The sequence below is a fragment of the Strix aluco genome, chromosome 4 (genome assembly GCF_031877795.1).
Source record: "Strix aluco isolate bStrAlu1 chromosome 4, bStrAlu1.hap1, whole genome shotgun sequence".
Taxonomy (NCBI): Eukaryota; Metazoa; Chordata; class Aves; order Strigiformes; family Strigidae; genus Strix; species Strix aluco.
In genome coordinates this window covers 30,011,049-30,036,229 of record NC_133934.1, presented here as the reverse complement: position 1 = coordinate 30,036,229, position 25,181 = coordinate 30,011,049, and the positions used below count along the sequence as shown (strand labels likewise).

The 25,181-nt window shown below is 38.4% G+C and overlaps 1 protein-coding gene across 3 annotated transcripts in view; it reads right to left on the bottom strand.

The window, feature by feature from the left end:
- The window catches only part of CWH43 (cell wall biogenesis 43 C-terminal homolog), a 28,714-nt gene extending 3,663 nt beyond the window's left edge, over positions 1–25,051 (bottom strand). For 2 of the 3 annotated variants that reach the window (XM_074822509.1, XM_074822510.1), the window contains exons 1-11: positions 20,949–21,235; positions 19,406–19,607; positions 18,299–18,387; positions 16,158–16,412; positions 12,276–12,401; positions 9,990–10,069; positions 7,534–7,639; positions 4,595–4,730; positions 3,219–3,368; positions 814–958; positions 93–154 (exon numbers count right to left, since the gene is read on the bottom strand). In XM_074822509.1, the coding sequence (XP_074678610.1) occupies positions 93–154; positions 814–958; positions 3,219–3,368; positions 4,595–4,730; positions 7,534–7,639; positions 9,990–10,069; positions 12,276–12,401; positions 16,158–16,412; positions 18,299–18,387; positions 19,406–19,607; positions 20,949–21,081 (1,484 nt within the window). In that variant the 5' untranslated portion in view covers positions 21,082–21,235. Of the gene's footprint in view, positions 1–92; positions 155–813; positions 959–3,218; positions 3,369–4,594; positions 4,731–7,533; positions 7,640–9,989; positions 10,070–12,275; positions 12,402–16,157; positions 16,413–18,298; positions 18,388–19,405; positions 19,608–20,948; positions 21,335–24,840 lie in introns of those variants that run through there. The other variant, XM_074822512.1, reaches the window with a different exon arrangement.
- Positions 25,052–25,181: the final 130 nt, after the last annotated feature.

Below are 25,181 nucleotides of genomic sequence, written 5' to 3'. Positions count from 1 at the left end.
GAGACTCTTCCACAATTACCTACAGAAGGGTGTAAAACTGATTGTTATAAAGATATTTAAAACCTATGAATAAATGATCCACTTTAACATACCTTATTACTCCGCGATACATAATATAGCTACACCATCTGTCATGATCTGTACTGTCAATATCCTATGAGTGAAAGGGGAAAAAAAAAGTCAAACAAATAAAGCAAGCTTTCCTTACAGGTAGGCTTTAAATCAGTAACAGAATCAATGAGTAAACCTGCTGCAGAAAAATGTTTTGCCTAAAACATTGTAATAAGGTAGAAAGAAAAAACCCACCATTAGACAAATCAGGCAACTTTTTGACATCTCCCGACAGAAAACCAAACTGCAGAACTCAGTTTTAAAACAAAAGAATCACAGAATTAGAGGTTGGAAGGGATGTCTGGAGGTCACCCAACTCCCAACCCATCCTCAAAGTAACCTCAAATAGGTTGTTCAGGGCCTTATGCAGCCAACTTTTTAGTATCTCCAAGGATGCAGGTTTCACTTCTCTGGGCCCCTGTTCTAATGCTTGACAACCCTAACTGTGATTATTTACTTTTTTTCTTCTTCTATATAACTGACATTTCCCTTGTGGTAACTGCTGTCCATTGCCTCTTGTTCTTTCACTGTGTAACTCCACCTTCTCTATAACATGTCATGAGGTAGCTGAAGATTGCATTTGAAAATTTGCATGTATTTTCTTATATGTCTATTTCTAAGTTACTAATTTGAAATACTAACCTGAATGTTTCAAATATATATTATCTCTAACTGCTAAAAGAAGCAGTATTTTCACATTACCTGGACATTTCCATTTTCTATTAATTCAGTATAATCTCTGGATCCAGGAGCTGAAGTGATGTATCCTAGAAATACAACTTGCTTAGAGCTAGTCTTCAATAAGTTTGAAACAGCTATAGCCTGGAGTTTTCTGTCCAAGTCCTCTCTGAAAGAAATGGAAAAGACTTTAACATATATACCTTTTAGCTCAGAATCTTTGTGCTATAACATAGTAAACCACAAATGAATCTGGTACCTCTTTTATTGTTCAATATTAGAGAGTATGAAAAGTTTACACAAAGCTCACTGATTCAAAATGATCACTACGTTCGATAAAAGCCACATGGTCGTGGTAGATGTAATTAGGGTTCTCTTTCTAACCATTATAGGAACAAATTTTTCTATTACGATTTTGTTTTTAATACTGATCTCATCACTAGGAAATGTGAATATAAGTGCTTTGGTTATCTGCGGCTTTGTCTCTGCCTGCACTTGAAATTTAATTGTGCTAGCACAGCATGGTGCATAACAAAGAGCTCACATGCTAACAAAACTTTAATGATGGACAGATCTTGGTAAATACAGTCTTAAAGTCTGGGTCACATAATTTATGAAATATAATTTAAGAGCTACGTCATCCCATTAACACTACCTAACGACATTTGGCAGGTATTCTGCATCTCTTTAACAAGACTTACACAACAGTTCCAACATGACCAAAAGTGATAGCATAAGTGGAGCCTGGTAAAATACTACATTAGATCCCATTCCCTGTTGTTGGATTTGTCATAACATAATGGCAGTTCTCTTTCTGTGATTCTTCATGTTAATAACTTTAAACAGTTGTGTAAAGCATATTCTCTCCTGTATTTTGGTAGACTGGGCTAAATACCAGTGAGACAGGGACTGATTTTGGAATCTGTAATCCCAAAAGACGACAATTTAAATGCTGCTATGCTTTCTAAATAGCAGTACTTCTGACTGAGGCAAATGCATTAGGGAGAAAGAGCACACAGACAGGAGACAAAAAACCACAACCATTTAAACAGAAGCCTGATCTAGGTGTATGTGAAGTTGCGTGCTCAGCTAGCTGCTCTTTCCAGAATTATACCTCTCCAGAAGATGGGTTCTTTTAAAAGACATAGGCATTGTTATATTCCCACATTTTAAAAACAGTCTTTAAAAAAAAATCCCTAGTTTTCCAGTAGCTTAGTTTATGTCATCCCAAGCAGCAGATGAAAAAACATGAAAAACAAGCAGTTGTGTGTTCCATTTAATTACAAATTCATTCACTCAAAACACAGTCCAATTTGCACTGGTTTCCCATGTGTCTCCTCCTATTTTCTCCTTCATCTTTATTTCATCTCTCTGTGAGGGGGGAATACAGCACTATTTTCTTCTACTGTGACAAACAGTTTCTCAGAGAGGCAATTATAATCATCTGTGTGAAGCACAGAATGAAATTCCTTTCTAGAGTTCAAATTGGGAGTGGTTTCTGACAACTATATGTGTTTAGTAAAAAGGACATCTATAAACAATTTGCATGCTTGGAGCACAGCTTCTACCCAGGGGAAGAAAATGGGGAAGCTCAGTACAGAATAATGAGAATTTCTACTGCTTTCTGAGTAGCTTCGTTGTGTGTTATATTCTGCACCCAATCCATAAATTTGCCTCTCCATGAATTATAACAAATATAAAAAAAATCCAAATCTTGCTACATAACCACAAACATACTAGGTACTGCAGCAAATACAACAGAAAATACAGCTCATGGAGCATCACAAAACTATCCCTTATTAATATTCATTACATACAAGTAATCAAGACATTGTTTTAAAGTAAAGAACTGAAATATATACCTTAATCTTTTTTATCATATATTTGAGCTATTGGTATAATTCTTCCTTTCAGAAGATTTCATATTTCCAATTTCACATAGTCAGAAAGACACTGAATGGATATTTTCATTGCTGTTTCAAAACTGTCCTTTCTTGGCAGTTTCAGAATTGCTACTTTTTATTTTAATAAACATCAATTGTCCATTAATGCTATCTATCTGTAACTATCTGCACTCAGTCTGGAATATAATGGATCTATTCCACATGCAGAAAGTCAGAAGGATGCTGTCCTGCACTGAGATGTATCTGTAGCCCTACAACTTATTGTGGTTTTGCAGAACTATATATCTCTCGTCACTCAGATATTAGGCTCAGGTGAGTTTTGCATGACACATTTGTCCCTTTTAAAAAATGCTTCAAAATTTTAAACCAGTAGCTACGTCATAGTATTTCCTTCAAAGTGCCTTGTTAGAACTAGTATTACAGCAGCAGATTTTAAAGGGTACAAAAGAAATCCCAGAAGTTCACAAATTACAATTATGTTACACTCCCTTGCACGACATCTGTAACAATAAATAAAATACACACTCTTCATTTCCAAAGTGGGCAACAACAAAATCAACCAGTTTCCCTGTGAAGTTGACAGTCATGGAGATGGCAGGTGCAATCTCTCCCTCTGGAGACGGAAGGAGGTGATGGGTAGATTTTACAATTGGATATCTCGATAGTGCCATAATCCTACATGAGAAGAGGGAAATAGTTACAATTTGTAGTTCACAAGCATCACAAGTGTGAACTAAGCAGATAAACGTGGGCAGGAGACTAATGGTCACTGAATTCAAACCATCAGACCAAAACACAAACCATCTCCAGCGGACTTTTCTGAATGTAGGTTTTCCTCTAAAATACTACTTAAGTACATGTCTAAAAAGGTATTGTCAAATTCATTCCTACACTAAGAAATATCACTCCATACATATGAATTCTTAAACTGATCCTTTCAAAATCTGCATCCTCAGACAAAACAGAATTTTATACTACCAGTAATTAAAATGTATTTTATCACAAGTAGAAGCAGGTAGAAATAGATCTTTAAAGCAGGAGATTTCTCGTTCCTTCAGCTTCTGCTTGGAATCACCCTTAAAACCATTCTGCATCAGGTTTTTCAAAATATTTAATGAAGAAAATTTCAGAGAATGACTTTTCTGCTCCATTCTGCATCACTTAAAGACATAGGCTTTGGAAGAGGTAAGTTACTAAATTCCCCTCACATATTGCAAAAATTAAATAGCCATTGCAACATCACTGCCACATCACTGCCATAAAAAGTTCCATCTGCCACAGAGATCTGCCTGTTCCCTTGAAAAAAAAGCCACATCATAAGCCACTATTTTCCAGAGGGCAAAGTTATTCAAAGATATGCAACTGGTAGTAGGTCAAGCATTAAAGTAAAATCAGACACAAAAAATCTGGTCAAATAGACATGCACCGTTCTATGCCCATTTCCCACTACACAATCCAAGCTGGATTTAATGAATCCAAAATTTCTAATAACTCCAGGTGCAGTTACATTTTCCGACTGCTACCACATTTTAAAGTCTGAAATCTAAAGTTCTCATAGCCTCAAAGTTCTCTCAAATAATGAGAAAAGGAATCAGATATAGGACTTAAAATGCCATACTTCCAAATCTGTACATTAAGGGGCAGGTTGCCATTCTCTGTATCACCAAAGTCAAAGTAGTTTACAGGGGCAGGCGCCAAAACCGGATCATTTCTAACAAGAAAACTTCATCTGCAGTGTGCTGTAATGCTAAGGAATCAAAGCGTGTTCTTAAAGACAAGCTCCAACAAGTGATTACAGTGATTATTATTCCAATTATCCTTTGCTTATGTTCTAGTGGAGTTAGTATTGGGCAGTGTATTTACGTTTATTTACTGTTACTGTGCATGTAGAGGTGACTCACCCCCAAGTGTGATCTCTTGTGCTTGGACCAAAATCTGTGTAAAATCCTAGTCTTTCTCCTAGCCACATTGTTGGATCGTTGTTCCCAATGAATGGTTTAGAGGCATCGCTCTCTATAATAGTGATAAAATCTGCATCTAAAATGGGGAAGAAAAAAGAAAATATTTCAAAATTTATAACTGTGACCTATAAATGTGATGTGTAAATGACTACATAATGTCAGCACTTCCCTTTTGATTACACAGGGATGGACACATGCCCTTCAGGAGTCAGTCAGGGCAAATCTTAATGCTGGCCACAAAGTCATGCCCAAACTTTTGGTCACTGTAGGCTACACAGCCTCTGATGGAGAGATACTGCGTGTCTGGTTGCCATAGCTCCTCCTCCCTGGTGCATAACCAGACATACATGAGACTGCACAGTACAGCTGGCCTGCACATATCTGGTGCAGACCATTTCAAAAGCATTAGACGTAACATGCATACACAGATTAACAGCACAGTAGCAACTCTACTGCTTTCAATTTGATGAACAAGCACTACACAGCACATCTGCACTCACCTTCATCTACCAAATCCTATTCTGGTCCAAAGACTCATGTGCAAGAGGGAGCAGGCTGCTGCCACCAAAACAATTAATCAGTCTATAGCAACCTAGCATCAGCCCCCAGGCATGGTAACACAAGGGTTCCCAGCTCTAGTGAATTGCTGACCATCTGCAGCCACCTCACTTTGACAGGATACTGATCCCTCCCTGTTTACATGCTGAGGTGTGGTTTTGTCAGGGAAACACAAGTTCCCCTATGTTTTAGCTGCAGGATACAGGAAGAGCTATGCAGTCCCTCAAGGAACTGGCAGCTAAAACAGTCCTGCCCATACCTGGAGGAAAGTGGGAGTCTGCAAGCTGGCCACAGGCTGGCTGAACCATCCAGGCTCTGCTTGAGCAGCAGGTTGGTACAGCTGCAGCAGCAACAATCTCCCTTCTTGCTGTGATTATGCTCCCCTCAGAGTGCTCTCCTACTCTAGAAGGCAGATCAAGTCACCACTTCATCTGCAGCCTTTCTATAAGGAATTAAGACTGCTCTATCCAGCACCACTCTCGCTGCATATGACTTTTTGCTTCTTAAATGTCTTATTTAGCACTATGAAAGCAACATGAGCAGGAAAAATGGTAGCTCAGAGTACTTTTAAGTGGACTCCCAAATTTTTGCTTCTACGTCATTATCGTACATGCTAGCCACAGAAACAATGACTGAAGCCATTGAGAGGGGTTGATGTTGGGTTCCCTTCAAGGCAGACAGGACTTCCAGTCGCAAAAGCCATTACATGTTGCATCTTCACTATTCCAACAGAGAGGAGGTGAGTCCAAGGAATATACACTACCACACCTTTAAAGATAACCCCCATGCTGAAGAAGTTAGCCACTCTTTTCTCTGTGGTTCTCAAAATCAGCTACTTTTCTTTAGCACACAAATCATTTAAGAATCTTCAGTTTAACTCTGAAGGCATTAATGCATTTCCTGGAAATGTTAATGTGGTATTTTATATAACAATATACATGTAACATAAAACTCCAGAATACTGTTTCCAGCAATCAGGAATTAAGATTTATTCATTTCTATTTTGGAAATTGCTGCCTTTTTGACTTACCGATTGCTTCTTTTAGAAGTGATACTTCATTACCACAAAGAAATGCTCCATGGACATAACCAGGTAATCACTTTTTCTAATATTCATGAATTTAAACTATAAGTACCAGAAATAAATGTATTCACTATGGTTCATAATTAAATATGCAAAGATTAAATAAATACCCAGACACGAGCTATGGAATCACATGTGTACAAGAATGCCCCAAATTTCAATTCATCAAATGTCCCAGTTGTTTTCTCCTATCACTAGACAGCCTACATAGCTCAGCCCTCTGAAACTTTGGTCATGGAATGGAGTGAATGATGCACAAGTCAGCCTGTTCCCTCTTCACTAACCCCTGGGCATCTCTGCCACAAAATCAAGGCTTGCACAGCAGCACCTGCGTCAGTGCCTTCCCACTGCTTGGGTCTGTCAAGCCTGAGCTGCTCAGGAAAGCCCTGTGGTGCATTCACACCACAGTAGGAGAGGAGAACAACAAATGCTGGAATGGCAGCAAAGGTATTTCCTAACCTCCTGAGCTGCTTTAAATCTTAAAGCGGCAGCTCCCAGTCTTCCCTGTCTCACAAGTAACACCTACAAGCATCACTCTTTTCAATTCTTTTCAATGCACCCTGCAGCAGCACTGCAGCACTGATCTTTCGTCCAAATTCTTCATTTCCTATTGCTAATTTTCCAACCAAATTCCTGTCCATGAACAACAGGTTAGACACCCTTCTTTACAGTACAATCATGATAACTCAACCAAGCTATAATCACTATTTTTCTTTTATACATTGCTCTGGCTCAGTGATGGAAAGGGACTTGTCTGTTTCTCCTCTGTACACCTTGTTTAGGGCATTTTAATTTCAGACCTTTTAGGATTACACTATTATTACACTTAGGATCACACTATTAGAATTACACTAATAACACTTCACATTAAAAAAAAAAAAACACAGAGAAGTTATAAAACATTAAATTTGATCTAAAAGAATATTTATCATGATTTCATTTATGCAAAATACTTCTCTATAGACAAGTGAGTGATCAACAATATGAGAAAATCCAAATAATAAATTGTTTCTTCCAACCAGAAATCTCTTTAAAATACATTTTAAAAATTATCACCTTTGCAAACGGATTTTTAGCAGAAGTGATTGTATTGGAACAGCTCACAAATTCAGAAAGCCACTAGACACAGGTTCTTGTGTTAATGCAAGAATGGACGCAGTTACCCAGCAGGCGTTCTTGCTTCTGTCTCTTCAGATGAACCCTCTCAAATATAAATGAAGTGGAAAAAAAACATTACCTGTCTGATTAAGCAAATTAGCTGATCCTTCCAAATTAGACCATCCTTCATTGTCATATGCAAATCTAAAAGGCCAGATCATAGCAGAGAAGTCTCTTTTTGGAACCTCAAAAAATAAATGGAAAAAAAGTCAAGTACAGTTTGACTTTTATGTATTATACCTTTGCAATCAACATCAGATACATAGTGCCATAAAAGACACTCAGGATGAGATGTTTTAATCAATATACTTTCCTAATAAAAGCAGTCAGGATTACAAAAGCCTTTAGGTATTTTTGAGAAAAACAAGAGGAGAAAAGTCATCATAGTTAAAATGAATTTGTACAAGTAACAGTAAATAAATTAACATGAAAGAGACTATGAATTCTTCCATCTTTCTGAGAGGAACTACCCACTTTTTTCCACATTATAAGGTATTACAAACATTGATGAGTTCTAAAAAAAAGGCCAACTGCATATGTCTTTGTGCATGTGTGAATACACATGTGCATGAGGGCGCATACACACATACACACATGATTTCTACTTAGATCTCATCATTTTTATGCATCTTTCCCTGCATTTGTCAGCAGTGATTTCTCTCACATAAAAATTACCAACAGGAATACATGTCAAGAAAAAGATTCAAAGGAATATTTCCAAACTACCACCAAAAGAAAAAAAGCCTAATTCATAATTACAACTAACTACACCAAAAATTCAATTTTATATTAGTAATCAATTAAATCACAAAATGGAAATGTTAATTTATATCTGATCAAAACAGCTCTAATTTTAAACTAAAATTACTAAATAGGCAAGCAACACACTTGGACAACTTGTAAGTAATCCAAATGCTAAACTTTGCAAGCATTAAGCATCTTAATTGTTACTATCATTGCAATACCTAAATTTTTGCCAGATAGAAAATGGGAATCTTCCGATTTTTATCTGATTCCCATAACTAGTCTAAGTCTAATCTAAGACAACCAACTTTTCAGAGAGGTTCAATTCGGAGTCATGCATATAAATATAGAAGCATAGAATTCCTTTGGCTAGAAGGAACCTCATGAGGTTACCTGACATGAGATCAGGCTGCTAACAGCATTGCCCGGTCAAGTTTTGAATACAATTCAGATAAACTCATTTCATAGAACCACAGAATCATTCAGGTTGGAAAAGACCCTTGGGATCATCGAATCCAACCATCAGCCCTACTCTACAAAGTTCTCCCCTACACCATATCCCCCAGCATCTCATCTAAACGACCCTTAAACACATCCACGGATGGTGACTCCACCACCACCCTGGGCAGCCTATTCCACTGTCTGACCACTCTTTCTGTGAAAATTTTTTCCTAATGTCCAGTCTGAACCTCCCCTGTTGGAGTTTAAAACTCTTGTTCTGTCACTAATCACGTGTGAGAAGAGACCAGCACCAACCTCTCTACAATGTCCTTTCAGGTAGTTGTAGAGAGTGATGAGGTCTCCCCTCAGCCTTCTCCTCCTCAAACTGAACAGTCCCAGCTCCCTCAATCTCTCCTCATAGGATTTGTTCTCCAAGCCCTTCACCAGCTCCGTTGCCCTCCTCTGCACTCGCTCCAGCACCTCGATATCTCTCTCATATTGAGGTGCCCAAAACTGGACACAATACTCCAGGTGTGGCCTCACCAGTGCAGAGTACAGGGGGACTATCACCTCCCTACTTCTGCTGGTCACACTGTTTCTAATACAAGCCAGGATGCCATTGGCTTTCTTGGCCACCTGGGCACACTGCTGGCTTGTGTTCAGCTGCTGGTCAATTAGAACCCCCAGATCCTTCTCTTCCAGACAGCTCTCCAGCCACACCTCCCCAAGCCTGTACCGATGGATGGGGTTGTTGTGGCCCAAGTGCAGGACCTGGCACTTGGCCTTGTTGAAGCTCATCCCGTTAACGTTGGCCCACCGATCCAATCTCTCCAAGTCTCTCTGTAGAGCCTCCCTATCTTCATGCAGATAGACACTCCCGCTGAACTTGGTGTCATCTGCAAACTTACTGATGATACACTCTATGTCCTTATCAAGATCATCAATAAAGATGTTGAACAGAAATGGTCCCAACACCGAGCCCTGAGGAACACCACTTGTGACCGGCCACCAGCTGGATTTAGCTCCATTGACCACCACTCTCTGGGACTGTCCATCCACACTTATAAAAGTAACATTCAAATTTAATATATGAGGCAAGCATCTCTCAGTTTTTCAGAATATTTTTTTCCTTCATAGCAGCATAATAAATCTCCAAAGACCCAGACATTTCCCACCTTCAATATGAATTTACAAATTAAACTTTTTGCATATTCATTTCTGCATTAGTTTTGCTGAATACTTGGATAATGGTACAAAGACTTATTCAGCACCAACCAACACACCTAAGATATCACATGTATATTTCACTGTGTATTTGGAAGTTACCATTTTCACAAACACACTACTCACCCCTTGGCCCAACTTCTTCTGGTAAGTTTTATAACGTAGACCCAATCCTAGCAAACCAACACCAACAAACAGCCACAGTACTTGAAACAGAAAAACACAGAAAAGTTGTTTTTAAAGCAAGAGAAGGTAATGTTATTATTGCGGTTAAACAGAACTTGGTACACTGTCATTCCAAGGTGTGCTATTCGTAGAACGGGAAATGTATACATTTAAATTTCCACATATGCCAGTGATAACACCATTCCAAAGTAGTGTTCTTAAGAGTATAATTATGCATGCAGAATATCTGTATGTGTGCAGACACACCTACATTCCACAAAACACAACAGGCTGAGCAGATACAATATACCAAAACTCCTTGGAATGTTTGTGTAAAAATTATCCCTACTGAAGAATTCATTATAGGAGATTAGTAAGAGTATCATGTAAACCTTCTAGTGTTTTCCTGTGTTCCAGATATCCATTTGTAGTATACAATTTTTATTTTGTATTAATACAATGTGTGGAAGAAAATTTAGTTTACTTTGCAAGCCTTTACATGTCAGAAAGATGTGATCCCTGCCAGACCTCTGTTTGACAGTCCTTTGTTTGACACGTTCTTGGAAAGGGACTGTGGCTTCACAGAATGCAAATCCAGAGCTTTCCCATTGCTCCTGTAGCCTTCCAAATAACCACAGTTGACACTTAAGAGCTCTTAGCATTTGGCACATTGTAATGTGATGATCAAACCCCTCTGCAGTTATTTCATTTACAGTGGCATACATTATCTACAATTATTTCAGTAGCTCCAGTTTATCCTTTCATCAAATCTTTAAACAGATATGTAATTATATTTATGCGAGTTTTCTGGAACAATTCTGTGTAAAATTTAAATAAATTTTATCATGGGATGATGTCAGAAGAAAGGACGTGCTGTTTATGTTAGCAAATGTCAAGCAATTTCATACTCTGCAAGATGCAAAGGTGCTTAAAGGGGAAGCTGAGAAACAGTACAAGTCTGGGCATGACGAGGAAGTACAAGAGTTACTGTTGTAATGTCACAAAATTAGCTGAGCAAGGGCTGTGCTTTGTGGCAGACAGTACTCTGAAGTATTTACTCACTTTTGTGAAATGTTTTTGAGTAGTAATATTCAAACCACTTGCACTGGTGCTCACATTGCCTCTAACATACAAACTCTCAGGGGCCACATTCTTCTGGTGCCTAAGTAAACAGGGTAAAGATCTTCATAAAGATTTCAGAAACAGCCCTGAAAAGAAGTGAAGCACTGCTGTCTCTGCTTTCCAAATGAGCTAAAATGAGGTACACAAATGATAAGTGATTTGATCCAAAGACACAGAGGAAAAAAAGATGCAGAAGTTTGAACCGTCAGCATCCTGATCTCTGTAGGGTTAGCATGCCCTGACACCTAGCAATTTTTTCCTTTACCAAACTTCACAATATTGACAGACTTTTTCCTTAGAAAAAGTAACCTAACAATGAAAACAAATCTGAAGCTCAAATGATTGTAGAAAAATACTTGAAAACATAATTTGGATGGATTCCAGAGTTTTAAAAGCCAAAAAGTGGTAAAACCTCAAACATTCCAGTTTCTCTTCAAAACCTAAGGAAAAAACCGACCTAATACATACCATCTGGAAAGCTAGGATCCTTAGGAATACTTCACAGACAGGAGATTACAAAGTTTTCCTGAGAATAGGCCTGGTCTGGACATGCAGCAACGCGTCAGGATTGTGTTGTGATGTCAGTCACAACAGGTAGGACTGCCTCCGCATGCAGGAGGGGTGTCACGTTATACAGCAGCTCCCAGGCCAGCCAAGTCCCATCCCACTGCCAGCCAGCTCACACAGCCCTATAAAGGGTGTCACACTGAACTGCTTCAAAATCAACATACCAAATGGGCTGAGAAATCATTCATATCTTTTGTAGACACATATAATAAATCCCAAGATCCAGAGAGGCCTCCTCCTCAACCATCAAAATTAAATGACAAACGATGCCAAATCCATTTTCACATTTCCTTTTTTCACCAGGTTTTTTTTTTTTTGTCTCCATTCAACACACTCCATGAGAAATAGCGCCTCTCTCAACCATAGTCGTAATGAATCAGTTCCTCCAGTAGTATATGTCATCATTAAAACTAAGGCAATACCAACTACAAGTCTGGCTCTAAAACTAGCACCAAAGAAAAATTTCTAAAACAGCTGAACAAAACACTCCACTGCATTTCTCTTTTTCCTCAGACTATTCCTAGAACCATAGAAGAAAGGAAGTAAAATTATACTTACATAGTTTAATATAGTTTTTGCTCTTTTTGAATAGTGGCTTTTGGTTGCTTTTCACTTCAGATATAGAGCTAAGGTCTTTCTTGGGTCCTGTGAGAAAGTCTACCCCAATACATGACATTATAAACCCTGTAAAAATATAAGTAATTAGTTTTTTCATAGAGCTTTAATGTATTAAACATTGCTCATAAATGTACCATTTATAAACTCCTAGCTGTTGTGTTACATTCAACCTTATGGCTCCAACAACAAAGACAATTCAAAGCACAAACACAGATAAATGCCATACCCAATGTAGTAATGCAGGCAATATGAGATTTATTGATAGAGAAGATCCTACTTATCATTGTCACAGTATTCACCTCAACTATGCCTGCAGCACTTGAAAAATTTTTAATTTTCATTGTTGTACTTGTTGACATAAGCTTCCAACAAAATGAGCTAGTGCCATTAAGCATACCACTAATGATAAATATTTCCAAAAAATATTTCAAAATAGTAGTATTGCAACAAGAATTCAAAGCTAAAGATTATTTAAAATGCCACTGAACACCTGTTTAAGACAAAAATAATGAAGATCAAAATTATATTGTGTGGGTTTGGGGTTTTTTTCAAATAAGACGCTCCTAAGATTTAATACACCTGAAACAGCCTTACTAAGACTGCTTTGTGCTGACAACTAAAGAGCAGACCTAATAGTAAAAGTATCTAGCTAAAGACCACTTCACATTATGAACTCTACTCTGGACTATGGTGAGCTCCAAAATACAGTCCATCCTTGGGTCTTTCAGGCTGAGCACAAGGCAGGCTACTGACACTAATGCAACTTGCAGCTATTCTTGCTCTTCCATTGCAGCCCAGCAGCCTAAGGATCATGATATTACCAGATAACTTTGTGGTCCCCAACATCAGGCTGCGTTGAGTGCTAACCAAGCAATCCTCAGAACCTGTCTCATTATTCACTATGGAAACGCAGAGATATTTTAACTCTGCTGGTACTACTGGGTCCCACTGCTGCACATTTTATCAGGTCTCTTCTGTTAGTGAAATATTTGTTTAAAGCCATGTCTTCCCTTACTCCATTCATGTACCAATTGGGAGAACAAAAAAAAAAAAAAATATTTTAATCCTTTGATCTCGGGCAAAGCAGCAAATCTTTCAGCAGACCTCCCCACCTTTGTGTATCCTAACACCAACTTCCAGAGAACATCAAGCACACTTAGCCAGCACTCTCAAGCAAAAATTGATTTGCAGTACAGTTTCAGGGTATTACATTAAAAAGGCTAGCACATGGTAGATAAATTATGCTAAAATGCTTCCAGGCCCCTATTGACGGCTACAACTCTCAGCCTAGCTCAGTGTTTTCAAAGTTTACTGGAATTAACCTGGACAAGAGGAATTAAGTTACACATACAAATTACAAAACCTTAAAATAACAGCTTGATGAAAAAATGCATTGTTGACTGTAGATGTCTATTATCTTTGGAAATGAACTGCTCTGTCATCAAGATACAAGTAACACATTTTTGTATAGGAACTACAGAAGCAATTGCTCAACAGTTTGTTCTAGAGCAGTGTAAGCAGACTGCAGCAGCTCGGGAGGCCAGTTTAACATGGCAGCATCCTGTATTCTTGTGCTCCAGAGCCAACAGAAGCAGCTGTGCGTTTTAAGAATAGACAACTAAGCACACCTATAGATACATTTTACAAGCTGGTAAGTGACTTCAGTGCACTAACTGTTCCAATGCACTGTGATGCTATCTTTTCTTTTCAAAAGGTAGTTCAGACTAATAGTACAAGCTCTTTCCCCACCCCTTACCAGCTAAAGGATCCAATTACCTGTAAAGAAAATGTGGGAGCATAATGAGTTGCATAAGAGCTCTGCCAGAGAAGGGGTATGTCCTTATATCTTTGTGGCATTATTAATTAGCTATAAAAGTAATGTTCTATTTCAGAGTTATGGCTGAAGATGAAGTAACAATTACTCAGTAATTTCTTACTGCCTTTACTTGCTACATTAGTTGTAGTGCAAGTTTGTAATCCAGGAAGCTGGGTCTAGTGCAATGAAGAAGGGGGCATGCACAAAATACTTCTCAAAGAGAGACTGATTCAAAGCCATTAAAGTTGATGGAAGACCACAGATCCAACCCCTCAGCATTATGTTACATCACCAAGAAGCAGCACAGAAGTTTTGAATATAATGACCTTATTTTCATTGTCACTTTTCCTGGTGCAGTTCCCTACCCAAACTGGCAAGAGAAAGGCAGGATATTGGACAGCAGGAGAAAGCAAGAAATAGCACTTGCACCTGAAAGAAACCAGAAGAACACAAGCAGTTTGCCAGAAAGCCAAGTTGCAAGGGTAGAAGCTCAGCAACAAATACACAATCTCATGGTATAATTTGCAAATCTTTGATAAGCAATGGGATGGCATAAAAAAAGACAGAAACTGGATTCTCAGATGGAATATAAACTCATATAGTGCCATCAGCTGAGATTGGTTCAGTTCACAGTTTTCATTTTACCAAAGAGAAAGTCAGGGCCATCTCTGTGTTACTACTCATTGATCATGCCAGATGAATTAATCACACTTATGTATTTCAAAGGAAGTGAGAGAGGGATTTTACATAACAGCTTTTCTTTTGTCAAAACACTACTCAAGAAAGCATTTGACACTCCTCTACCACATGCTTTCCTCATATAATTTCAAAAAATAAAATTAAATTAACTGAGATAACTGTTTCTATGGACAGCCCCCCCCGCACCCCCCACCCCCACCCCACCCCCCGAGTGCTTTCAGAACAAAGAAAACTACAATAAGTAATGGAACTCTCCTCAAAACACAACAAACTGAAACCCTGCATGTGATTGCTGTAATATATAAAACATGTATGGAGAGTAAGAAGCTGGAGTGACAGAAAGTGGTTGCAATGACATTTAGGAAATCTAAAACCATTGGAGCAAGAAGTCAAGCACAGCATTCATTAATCCTTTTCAAACAAAATATAGGATAATGCGTCACATTTTAAAATGTGCCACACACTTAGCCCAAGACAATGTTTGGCACCGTTAAATATAATTAGTGAAATATGCTATTAAAACACATTAGCACCTATTGAGAAAATAATTCTGGAGACAAAACCAGAAAGGGTTGGTTTCATTTCCACATCCCCACCTTCATCAAGGGATCATTTTCCTGAAACCTTTATATTTGCTCACCTCAGTTCTTCCTCATTGGCAAATACCTGACAACTTCTTTTCTTCCTCTCCTGTTTGCATGTTTCTGACACTGCAGGCTTATCGACATTCCTCCAAACAAGCTGGTGTGTCCATAAAGTATAAGGTAGAGCCACATGGAAATGAAGCTCAGGTCTCAAATGCAGACTACCTAAATCAGCAGGATGCTGCACTCTGCTCCTCAGGGCAGGGCTAAATAACACACTGAATTATTCTACAGTCCCAGTAACACAGCCTTCATAAGCCCCTGAGTTTCCAGAAACTACATTGTTACCTGAGATACCATACTGCTGTCTTAGGTAGCTAGCACACAGGTGCATTCACACCCTGGATTGCAGGCATATTTTTGAGGTGACTGATTAACAGATCTCTTCCTCAGTTGTGTACTGAGTTATCAGACTTCTTTTCACTTTGTCATTTTCCCTCAACTGAATTCCATTTCTGTCCACATTTTAAACTATTTCTAACAGTACAGAAACAAGTAATTATTTTTTGTATGTCTCACTAATTTTCTTATAGAATCTCTTGCCATAGTAAATCAAACAGCAGCTGAGCATTTAGAAAGACTATTTATACACTAGATACATTTTAAACATCTGGTTAAGGCTAAAGCAAGCATATTTGTATTTGTTCAGAGTCATAAATGTACCTAAAAGAAGATGGGAGCTTTCTCTAGCGTAAATTCCTCCAGGTACAAATTTATAAGCTGTACACCATACACAGAAGAATAATTCAAGAACATAGGCAAACATGGCTGTACTCATGGCTTTCCCAGGATGCAGACAGCTAACAAAGTGTCCAGCCAGTTGAGGCCACACACACATGGTAAAGACAGCAAGAATGTTGCCCGCTACAGCAGCACTCCAGGTGTGTAAATAAAGGAGACCAGCCGAAGATGCTAAACCTGTGAAGGGACAGAAAAGAATAGAGTAAGTCAGTCAGGTGTATTATCTACCACCACCTTGTTCACATTCTGTCCGGGAAAAAAAAAAGAGTCTGGGAAATAGAACTGCTTTGCAGCCATAAGAACTGCATCACTAGAAGGGCAATTATTCCCAACAGCCAAAGACAGCCTCTTATTTTTCACAATATCTCATTCTCTTAAAGACTGTCTATTCAGTGCAGCAAAAAGATAGCAGAGAAACATCATCAAGAACCAAAACTGAACAGTTTTTCTTACATAGAGCTCTCCCAGCACAACAGAGGGATGATGCAGTTTTTAACAGGTCTGCCTGTTATGAACCTCCTTTAACATAATATAGAAAGAATCAAATAGGTTAATATGAAAACATATCTTTCCTTGATCTTCTCTCCCTTTAGATAACCATATGATGGGCAAGAAAATATCTAGTTATCTAACTGCAGGATCCCTGATTTACCACACCGCCTTTGACTGTTATGGGATTTAACCCCAAACACAACATCATCCACCACAGAAACTCTCTATAAAAGGAAAACTTCATTTTAAAACTTCATTGTAGGTAAGAAAATGTTTACTACACTTCACATCATGAAATGTGTAGAAACATTTTTAATATTTTACTGTTACACATCAAGGTTCTGAGTATTTTAGAATACAATGCTTGAACCAGCTAAAGAACCATTCTGTACTAATTTTAAATTAGCAGCGTGTGTACATCAAAAATCAAATGCTCATACTCACATTACAATCTGCACACACATTTCTTAAAACTAACACCTGCACCAAAAGGTAAATTATTTGGGTAACTGACGGTTGAAGCGTTGCCAGCTCTTGTGCCTTTATTGTGACTTTCCCGATATTTGGTATTTTATTTTGGTCCCTGACTAGGAGAAACTCGAGTTTGCATTAAATTTCCTGTCTTCAAGGTTGTGGAAAATGACTTGAAAATGTTGGCTCTTAAGTGCTCCAAAAGAGAAGGTTAGTAAGAAACAAGCAAAACATAACTCATTTCCTCCGGTCTCTGTATTTTGATCTGTCCCAATTTATTATGAAACATTTGTAGGAAGTACTTCTTTCTCTTCTTGACATAAACATCTACAAACAATTAGTTAAGGCCAAAAAAGAAGCAAAATTATGATATTTTTAAACAGCATTTATACCACTACATTTCCCTCAGATGGGTCTACAAATTAAACGAAGCTGCATCCATCCATCCATGCTGAGAAGGTATGGAAAACACACCTCTCCACAGTTCAAGAGCAGAATTATTTCCATCTCCTCCTACTTGCACCATGCATACATTGCTCCAGAGTATAGCTATACCATCCTCCTGAAAATGGATGTCCAGATCCAGCACTTGAATCCCTCTTCCCACCACCCAGGACCCACTGTAGGCAGACTGATTCACAAATACATTGCTCCAGCAGAACTGCTTTGATGTTCATACTATTTTACTGCCTGGAGATCTTGGCTACTAAGGAGACAGGAGGCAAGTTTGCCTCCAGGTAAACTACTCATTAAATTACAAGTTACTGTGCCTTCTGTGGAATCGAGAGGCTTGTGTCCCCTCAACCCCATAACCCTAGATGTAGCCTTACACAGCGCAGATGGTAGGAACTGAAACACTACTCATGGGAACAAAACCTCATCAGGGGCTTCTGAAGAGAACAACGCTGCTCTGCAATGGCCTGGAGATTTGGCCTGTAACCCTTAGACAACTGGTCAGACATGTATACTACAGTCAGTGACAGAGAAAAGGACACTTTGCTAGCAGTTGACTTTTCTGAGACATGGTGTAGGGTCAGAGAGCTTGAGTAAAGGGAATAAGGTTAATAGAAACAAAAATTGTGCCCAGGATTTGCACCTACCTACAAGAAACCAGGCAAAACGGGTGACAGAAGACCAGCTCCAAAATGAAAGCATCAGTCCATGAGCCAGACCCAACAGAACTGTACCTCTAATACAACAATAAGGAAAAAGAAATCATACATAAATACAATTTTATAAATAGAAAAAGAAACTTCTAGACATAGACAAGGATGCTTGGTAATATTTTATACTATTTTTATTTTAAACAGAGCTCAATTTGAGCACAAAATATCTTTATCTCACAGCCTGCTACATTTTATCCCTTTACTGGATGTAAAAAACATCCAGTTGAAAATAACGGCAATTTATCATAATGTATAAGCAAGCTATGTTCAGCAGAAGAAGCACTCCACTGAAATACTAGGTACAAAAGGCAAAAAGAACTCAGAAAATGAGAGGGAGGAATCCATCCCAAACAGAAGTATTTTCTTCACGTCAAATAGAGGATCCTACAGCATCTAACATTGCTATCAGTCTTGGGTAGCTCTTGTGTATACCAATTCCAAATTATTAACTGCCTCAGCAGCCACTATATGTAGTTGACTCAGAATAACTAATCTGGTCTCCTTCTAGATTTTGAAACCCCAGGTGAGCAACACACAGCATTAAGACTGAATTCTTACTAACCAAAAGTTCTGCAGAAGTATATCTTTTAATATTGCACACAGTTTACTTTTTTTTATCTGCATGCATCTCATGTACACTATTTCCTACCATCTCCCTTCTGAAGTCAACTGCTACATTCATTTACTGCATACTCTAGATGCACTTCATTCATAAATCCTTGAATCTCAGTCCTAATTTAAAAATTGTTTTGCAATGTGGCAAATGAATTTTTTTATTGCTGAAATAAAAATCACTCTGTGTTAGAAAATTTTAAGATTTATTAGTATAGACACAATGCTCAGAGGTATCTGAAAACAAGAAAGAATCCACAATCTGTGTGAAGTACCTTGTACCCATTTTATCCTGTATAAGTTCTTATACCATCATTTACTTAAGTTTTAATTTGTCACCCACTACAGCACTGGCTTTTGATTACTGTTTTGTTTAAATAATAATAATAATAATAATAATAATAATAATAATAATAAAAAACCACTTACCCATAAGGATTAGGCTCTGGACCTGTATGTGGATGTCCACTTACTGCCCATCTAGAAATTAACGAGACCTCACCAAATATCCACAGTGTGAGAAACATGAGGCTGCCAAAAGCAATCCCTGACAAAAGCCAATGATGGTGGGAAACAGTCTCTCTAACTGCATTACCAGGTTTGTTTGCTTCTTCTTTCCTTTTGTCTCCACCTAGAATAAGAATAGAAATATAGCTGAGCAAACTTCAAATCCTATTAGAAAGGGTTATTGAGAAAAAGAAATAGTCAAGATCACAAAATTACCAGAATAAATTACCAGCTCATACAGAAAAGATAATTTATCTGATCATTTGTGGAAATTGATAAGACAAAAAATCTCTAATAACATTCCTAGATCTGTCAGGAAAAGCTACTCACCTTAAGTGTACAAAAATGTAACTTACTCATATGATTATTCTTTATACTACTGGAATTTAAATAATTAAATTGGCTTTGAAAATCAGCAGAAAACTTGTTAGAATTTGTTCAGAGGATTCTGTTCTCTGAAACTCTAAACTCTGATAAGAACAAAACCCGACACTTCCAAGGAAGCCAGAAATAAACTCCCTTCCTTCTCTTCTCCTTTTTCCGTGCACTTTAGATGCTCTCTCATCTAAGGAGAAAGCACCACCTTTAATTGCATAGACATATTGCTTTGTCACCTAGGAAGAAGACAGATTCCCTTCCTAATCTCCTGCAGTAGATTCCCTTTCTAAATTATGATGAAAGCTCAGGCTTAATTTATGTCATGTATGCAAGACTACAAACAATACACATGATGCCAGTTTATATTCACTAACACATAGATAAGGTCTTACCTTTCAATTAATTAATTCAGGTTATACTGAGAAGGAAAGAACTTCTGAGGATTTAACATGAGCTGCCTTAACCCACCAACCGAACCTCGCTGTCTTCCTCGGCAATACTACCTTCACAGTTTTTGAGTGTGCTTAGCCTATGCCAGCCCCCACTGCTGTGTGCTCTGCCCAGATGCTCCAAGAACTCAGGCAAATTCTGAGGAACTTCAGAGGAACTTGTCCACTCCTCCAATTCTTCCTGTTTATTTAGCCATATCAGCTGTTCCCCAGCTTTATCCTATCTCCCCTTCTGTGTCAAAGGATATGCACTGGCAGAGAAATCCGAAGAGCAGACCAAATTAAGAAAATAACAGAAATACCACAGATGTTTCATGCTGGAATGAGGATAACCTCTTCTGGTTTTTACTGGTCTAGGCTATGCCTTTGCTTTACTGTCACGTTACTGATACTGCAATTAGTTGGCAGCTCCAACACCAACTTACTACAGCTTGTATGAACTGTGATATTGATTCTGCCATGTTATGGGCAGATGGAAGTACCCCACAGTTTCTAAAGTCTGCAAAGCTCATGCATCAGGTCTAAAACCAGACTGTACTGGGGAAAAAAAAAACCCAAAGGATCAAAACCCAGTGACACATAGATAGGTATACCTTAGGATGTTTTCATAACCACCACCTTTGCTGTAATATGCTTACCTGAATAAATTCGCTCTGCTGCTGCTATAAAACCAATTGTCATTATGACAGCATTGGCAGCTTGAGAGCTCCAGACTGGGTTTAGTGATGTATACCAGATGCGAAGAACAAGGAGCATTATCTTGCCTAGCATGAAGCCCCATATCCTGATGAACCTGTAAGAATCAGTTTTTGAAACAGTGATGCATTTGAGAAAAAAAAAATCTTACCTTCTCAGAAAAAAAAAATTAATGCCAGTTACAATCCTATCAGTATAAGAAAATACCTTTGTAAACTGTTTCCTGACCACCATGTTACTGTCTGAACCAGCAATGAGGAAGAAACACCTGCAGCCAAGATGAATAGTCTAATTGAAGCATTTGGTGCCTGGTATGATGCTAAGCTTCCTACAAACAAACACACACATACAGAGGTTGCTTTAATGGGCAATAGGGATCAGATAATAAGGATTTCCTGTGCATTAGTTCAATCTTGTCTGTAATTTGGATGGCTATACCATTCACCTGAAAACATATGACTACACATTTTTAAACAAACCAAAGAAATGTAGGTATGGATAGAAACTGGGTATATAAGACATTATAGCAGTTACCATTTTCAGGAAAAAAAATAACATGAAACAATTATCAAAGACTGCAGTGACTGTCTCAAGTACTTATGGTCATTGATTCCATAAATAGGATATATGGATAAAATATCTAAGCATACAGATATTCCTGAACAGTGCACTTACATAACTCAAAAGCCCTAAAACCTTATCTATGGTGACTGCTCCTTTCTACAAAGGATATGGCTTTTGTCACAGTGCACTTCAAAAGCCATAGAAGTAAGTGCACTGTGGTAAAAGCCATATCCTTTGTAGAAAGGAGCAGCCACCATTGGCTTAGCAGGTGCGAACGAGGCTTTCTCTGGCCCAGTATCTGGTCTCAGAGTGGTCATTAGCAGCCTGCGTCATCTTGTTACTGGAAACTGTCACTCTCCCAGTCACTCAAAGAGACCGTGCACATGCATCTCTGCCATTTCCCACGGCACACTGACCTCACCTTTATCAGCAGTTTTAAACTCTGCTAGTAGGTTTCCAAAGGAGGTGACTATGGGTCACACACATTCTCATAACTTCAGTCAGTGTGGCAAAATCTGGCCCAGGACCAGTGACAAACAGCAGGAGAAGCAACATTGTTTTGCTACCAGCCATTTGCTAAGTGAGTATGAGCCAAACTTGAAGAGACATTAAACAAGGAAGGCCAGAAACGGAGCTGCTGATTCTGGCAATGCATACTACGAATCCTCCAACTCTCTATTTGCTCATTCTGCTCAGAGTAAAAGACGCAAAGCTTAGAGCAAAGATGGTAAAATGAAATCAATGTGTAGTGAAGATGTACTTGTATGGACTTCAGCAGAGGTTGCATGTACAATGCACACAGATTTCTGTCGCTAAATTGTACCGAAATCCACAACTCTGTCTCTTCAAGTCTTTCATCACTTGTGCTAACCAGATTAAAGCTAGCATGGGTTTGCTACTTACAGCAGACACACCTTTTGTTGCTGAGCAAGTACACCCAAAACATAAATATATCTATACAGACATGCAAATTTATTGTGCATTTTCTGAAGACATAGATTCAAATAGACACTACCACAGGGGTAGTTCATTAGTTGTTGGTTTTTTTTTTAAATAGAACACAAAATCAAGTAGTATGAAAGGATACAGAAATTAAAACAAAAGTTTCGGAGAAAATAAAGCTTCCTGAAAAGGCAAAAAGAAGGATGATGATGAATCATCCATCAAAATCCATCAAAACCAAAAAAAAACGCAATCCCCTAAATATTCTGGCTTTAGCTAAGCATGAAGAATTTCCAGATTTTTTGATTGTGAAATTGGAGACTGAGTATTTCCAGTGGCATGGGGTGGAGCATGAATGGAATAGATAGTTCTGCATGATTTTGTTCAACAAGACTCAGTGGAAGGCTATGGCCTTTCTGAGAAGGGAAAAAGATCAAAAAGAGAAAGAAGGAAGAAGTGTCTTGGTATGAAGAAGGAAAGAAAGCAGGAAGAATTGAGAAACAGGAGACACAGCAGCACAGTATGATAGGACAGAAATAATTTAAAAGCCAGAATGAAGTGGTGAGAACCAAATAAAAAGACATACATGGAAAGTCCTAAAGCCCAGTGCTGCCTGTGCAAGGGCATCTGGATAACTTGAGAACCTGCATCAGGGAGGCAAGTAAAGAGTGAGAGTTACCACTGGCTGCTAAACTCCTTGCTGGAGACAAAGAGGGTGAAGACCATGCTCTTGCATCTTCCCCAGATGTTAATGCTCACTGTAGGGCAACAGGTAAGGAGAATACAAAGGAAGTACAGTAGAGCTGGGAGAGAATACTGTGTAGACTTGCCAAGGGGTGGACATAATTAAGATATTAAGAGTGTTTGGGAGATGGAAACAGCAGGGGTGTATGGTCACTGAGGGAACAATTCCTGTTCAGGCAGGAGCGAAGGGGAGATCGTATCTGCGTACAGCAATGCTCAGGTTAGCCTAGGCTGAGGATGCATACAACTTCAGTCTCCCCATGCTCCAAGGTCCTTCTGTGACCACCTCCATTAACACATTCATTCTCCAGATGGCTACTGAAGGTGCTAGCTTTTTGTCTGTAGTTAATACCTTCAGGAGTTTGTGATCCACATGAAGCAAACAGGCATAAACCAACAGACTTTACACACCATTATAGGACTGTCACTGCTCTTTATTTTGCAGAACAAAAATAACAAACATTTAAGCAATTTCCATCTCTTTTGGTAAAGTGAACTAGTAAACACAACAAGATGATCTGAAGGACTAATCTTAAACACGGCGAATTTTGTGTTACTGTGATATCTGAAGGAAGGCAGGGTGCAATTTGAAATGCTTCACTCATAACTAGTTTCTAAATTAGCAGATCTTGCAGAAAGCAATACACTGAGCACCGCTGCAGGAAACTGAAGTGGAAGACTGTGCTCACTGAAAAGCTTATTAAAAAAACAAACGATTAAAAAAAAAAAAAGCTTAAAAGCGTATTCAAAAAAAAAATATTCCCTCTACGCAGGATGGAGATCCTTGTCTCCTCTGAGTTCATCCAGGTGTTGCAAACTCATTAGCAATAACTTGCTTCTGAATGTGGCTATAGTTGCCAAACCGTCTCCCAACAAACTTTCAGAAAATCAACAAGAGCTAAGACTTGCACTATTTAGCTAAAGACCAAAGAGGGAATCCCAGCAAGTCTCGGTTTAGGGAGGAGCATGTGGGATGGACAGTGAGGCAGATTTATCTTGAATTTAAGATAAAACTTTCTTCCTGTGCAACTGACAATATGAAAGCCATCTCACATTTAGGATGAACCTATAATCCCATCAATACACTACAGGCATACAGATAGATTTAATAAATTAAAAAAAATTATTAAAAGAAAAAACTGTCTCAGAAACTAAGTCTACCAAAAGCAGATTACTTTCAGAATAGCTCCAGGCCATTCTGTAATCTTTCATCCCTACCCCTTGTCACAGACACGGAACTGCTATACAGAAAACACCTGCTCTGCAGACCTCTATACAACACTGAAAACATTCCTACTGGGCATGACTTGTACTAATTTAAAAGCTTCTAGAAATAAAAGTGAAATGAGATTTGTCTTTAATTATGCAGTACTGGTCTAAAAACCAACACAATGGATACAAACAATATCCTCTGACCATATCTAAAAGCTTGAGAGAAAAAGAAAAGCATGAGTTTGGGAGAGTGAGAACTTCTTATTCCTGCCTCTTTTCATAATCATCTGAGTTTTGAGGCAATTCAGAATGTTTATTCTTATACCTTGATAACCAAGACAGAATCTAAAACTCACTACAGTACATACTTACCAACCATAGTCAGTCTCAGAAGGGCTAGGATGTACTTATTGTTAGCCAACCTCCAAAAAGGGCCAATTATCAGGAATATTGGAGAAAAGAAGGCAACAGCAAAAACTTCTAGACCTGTGAGTGCCAGTGTCTGAAGAGGGAAGTAATAGATCATCGGTGGCAGTGCGTGGTAAAGAGACCAAGAAATGTAGCCTAACAAAAAAAGAAACAAGTCCACATCATATATTTTCAACACCATGGTTTCCTGGAGATTACTTAAAAATATACCATTTTATACTTCCAAATGTAGAATAACAACTGTATTTGAAAGTAGTTCAAGTCACAATAGCCACTTTCTGTGA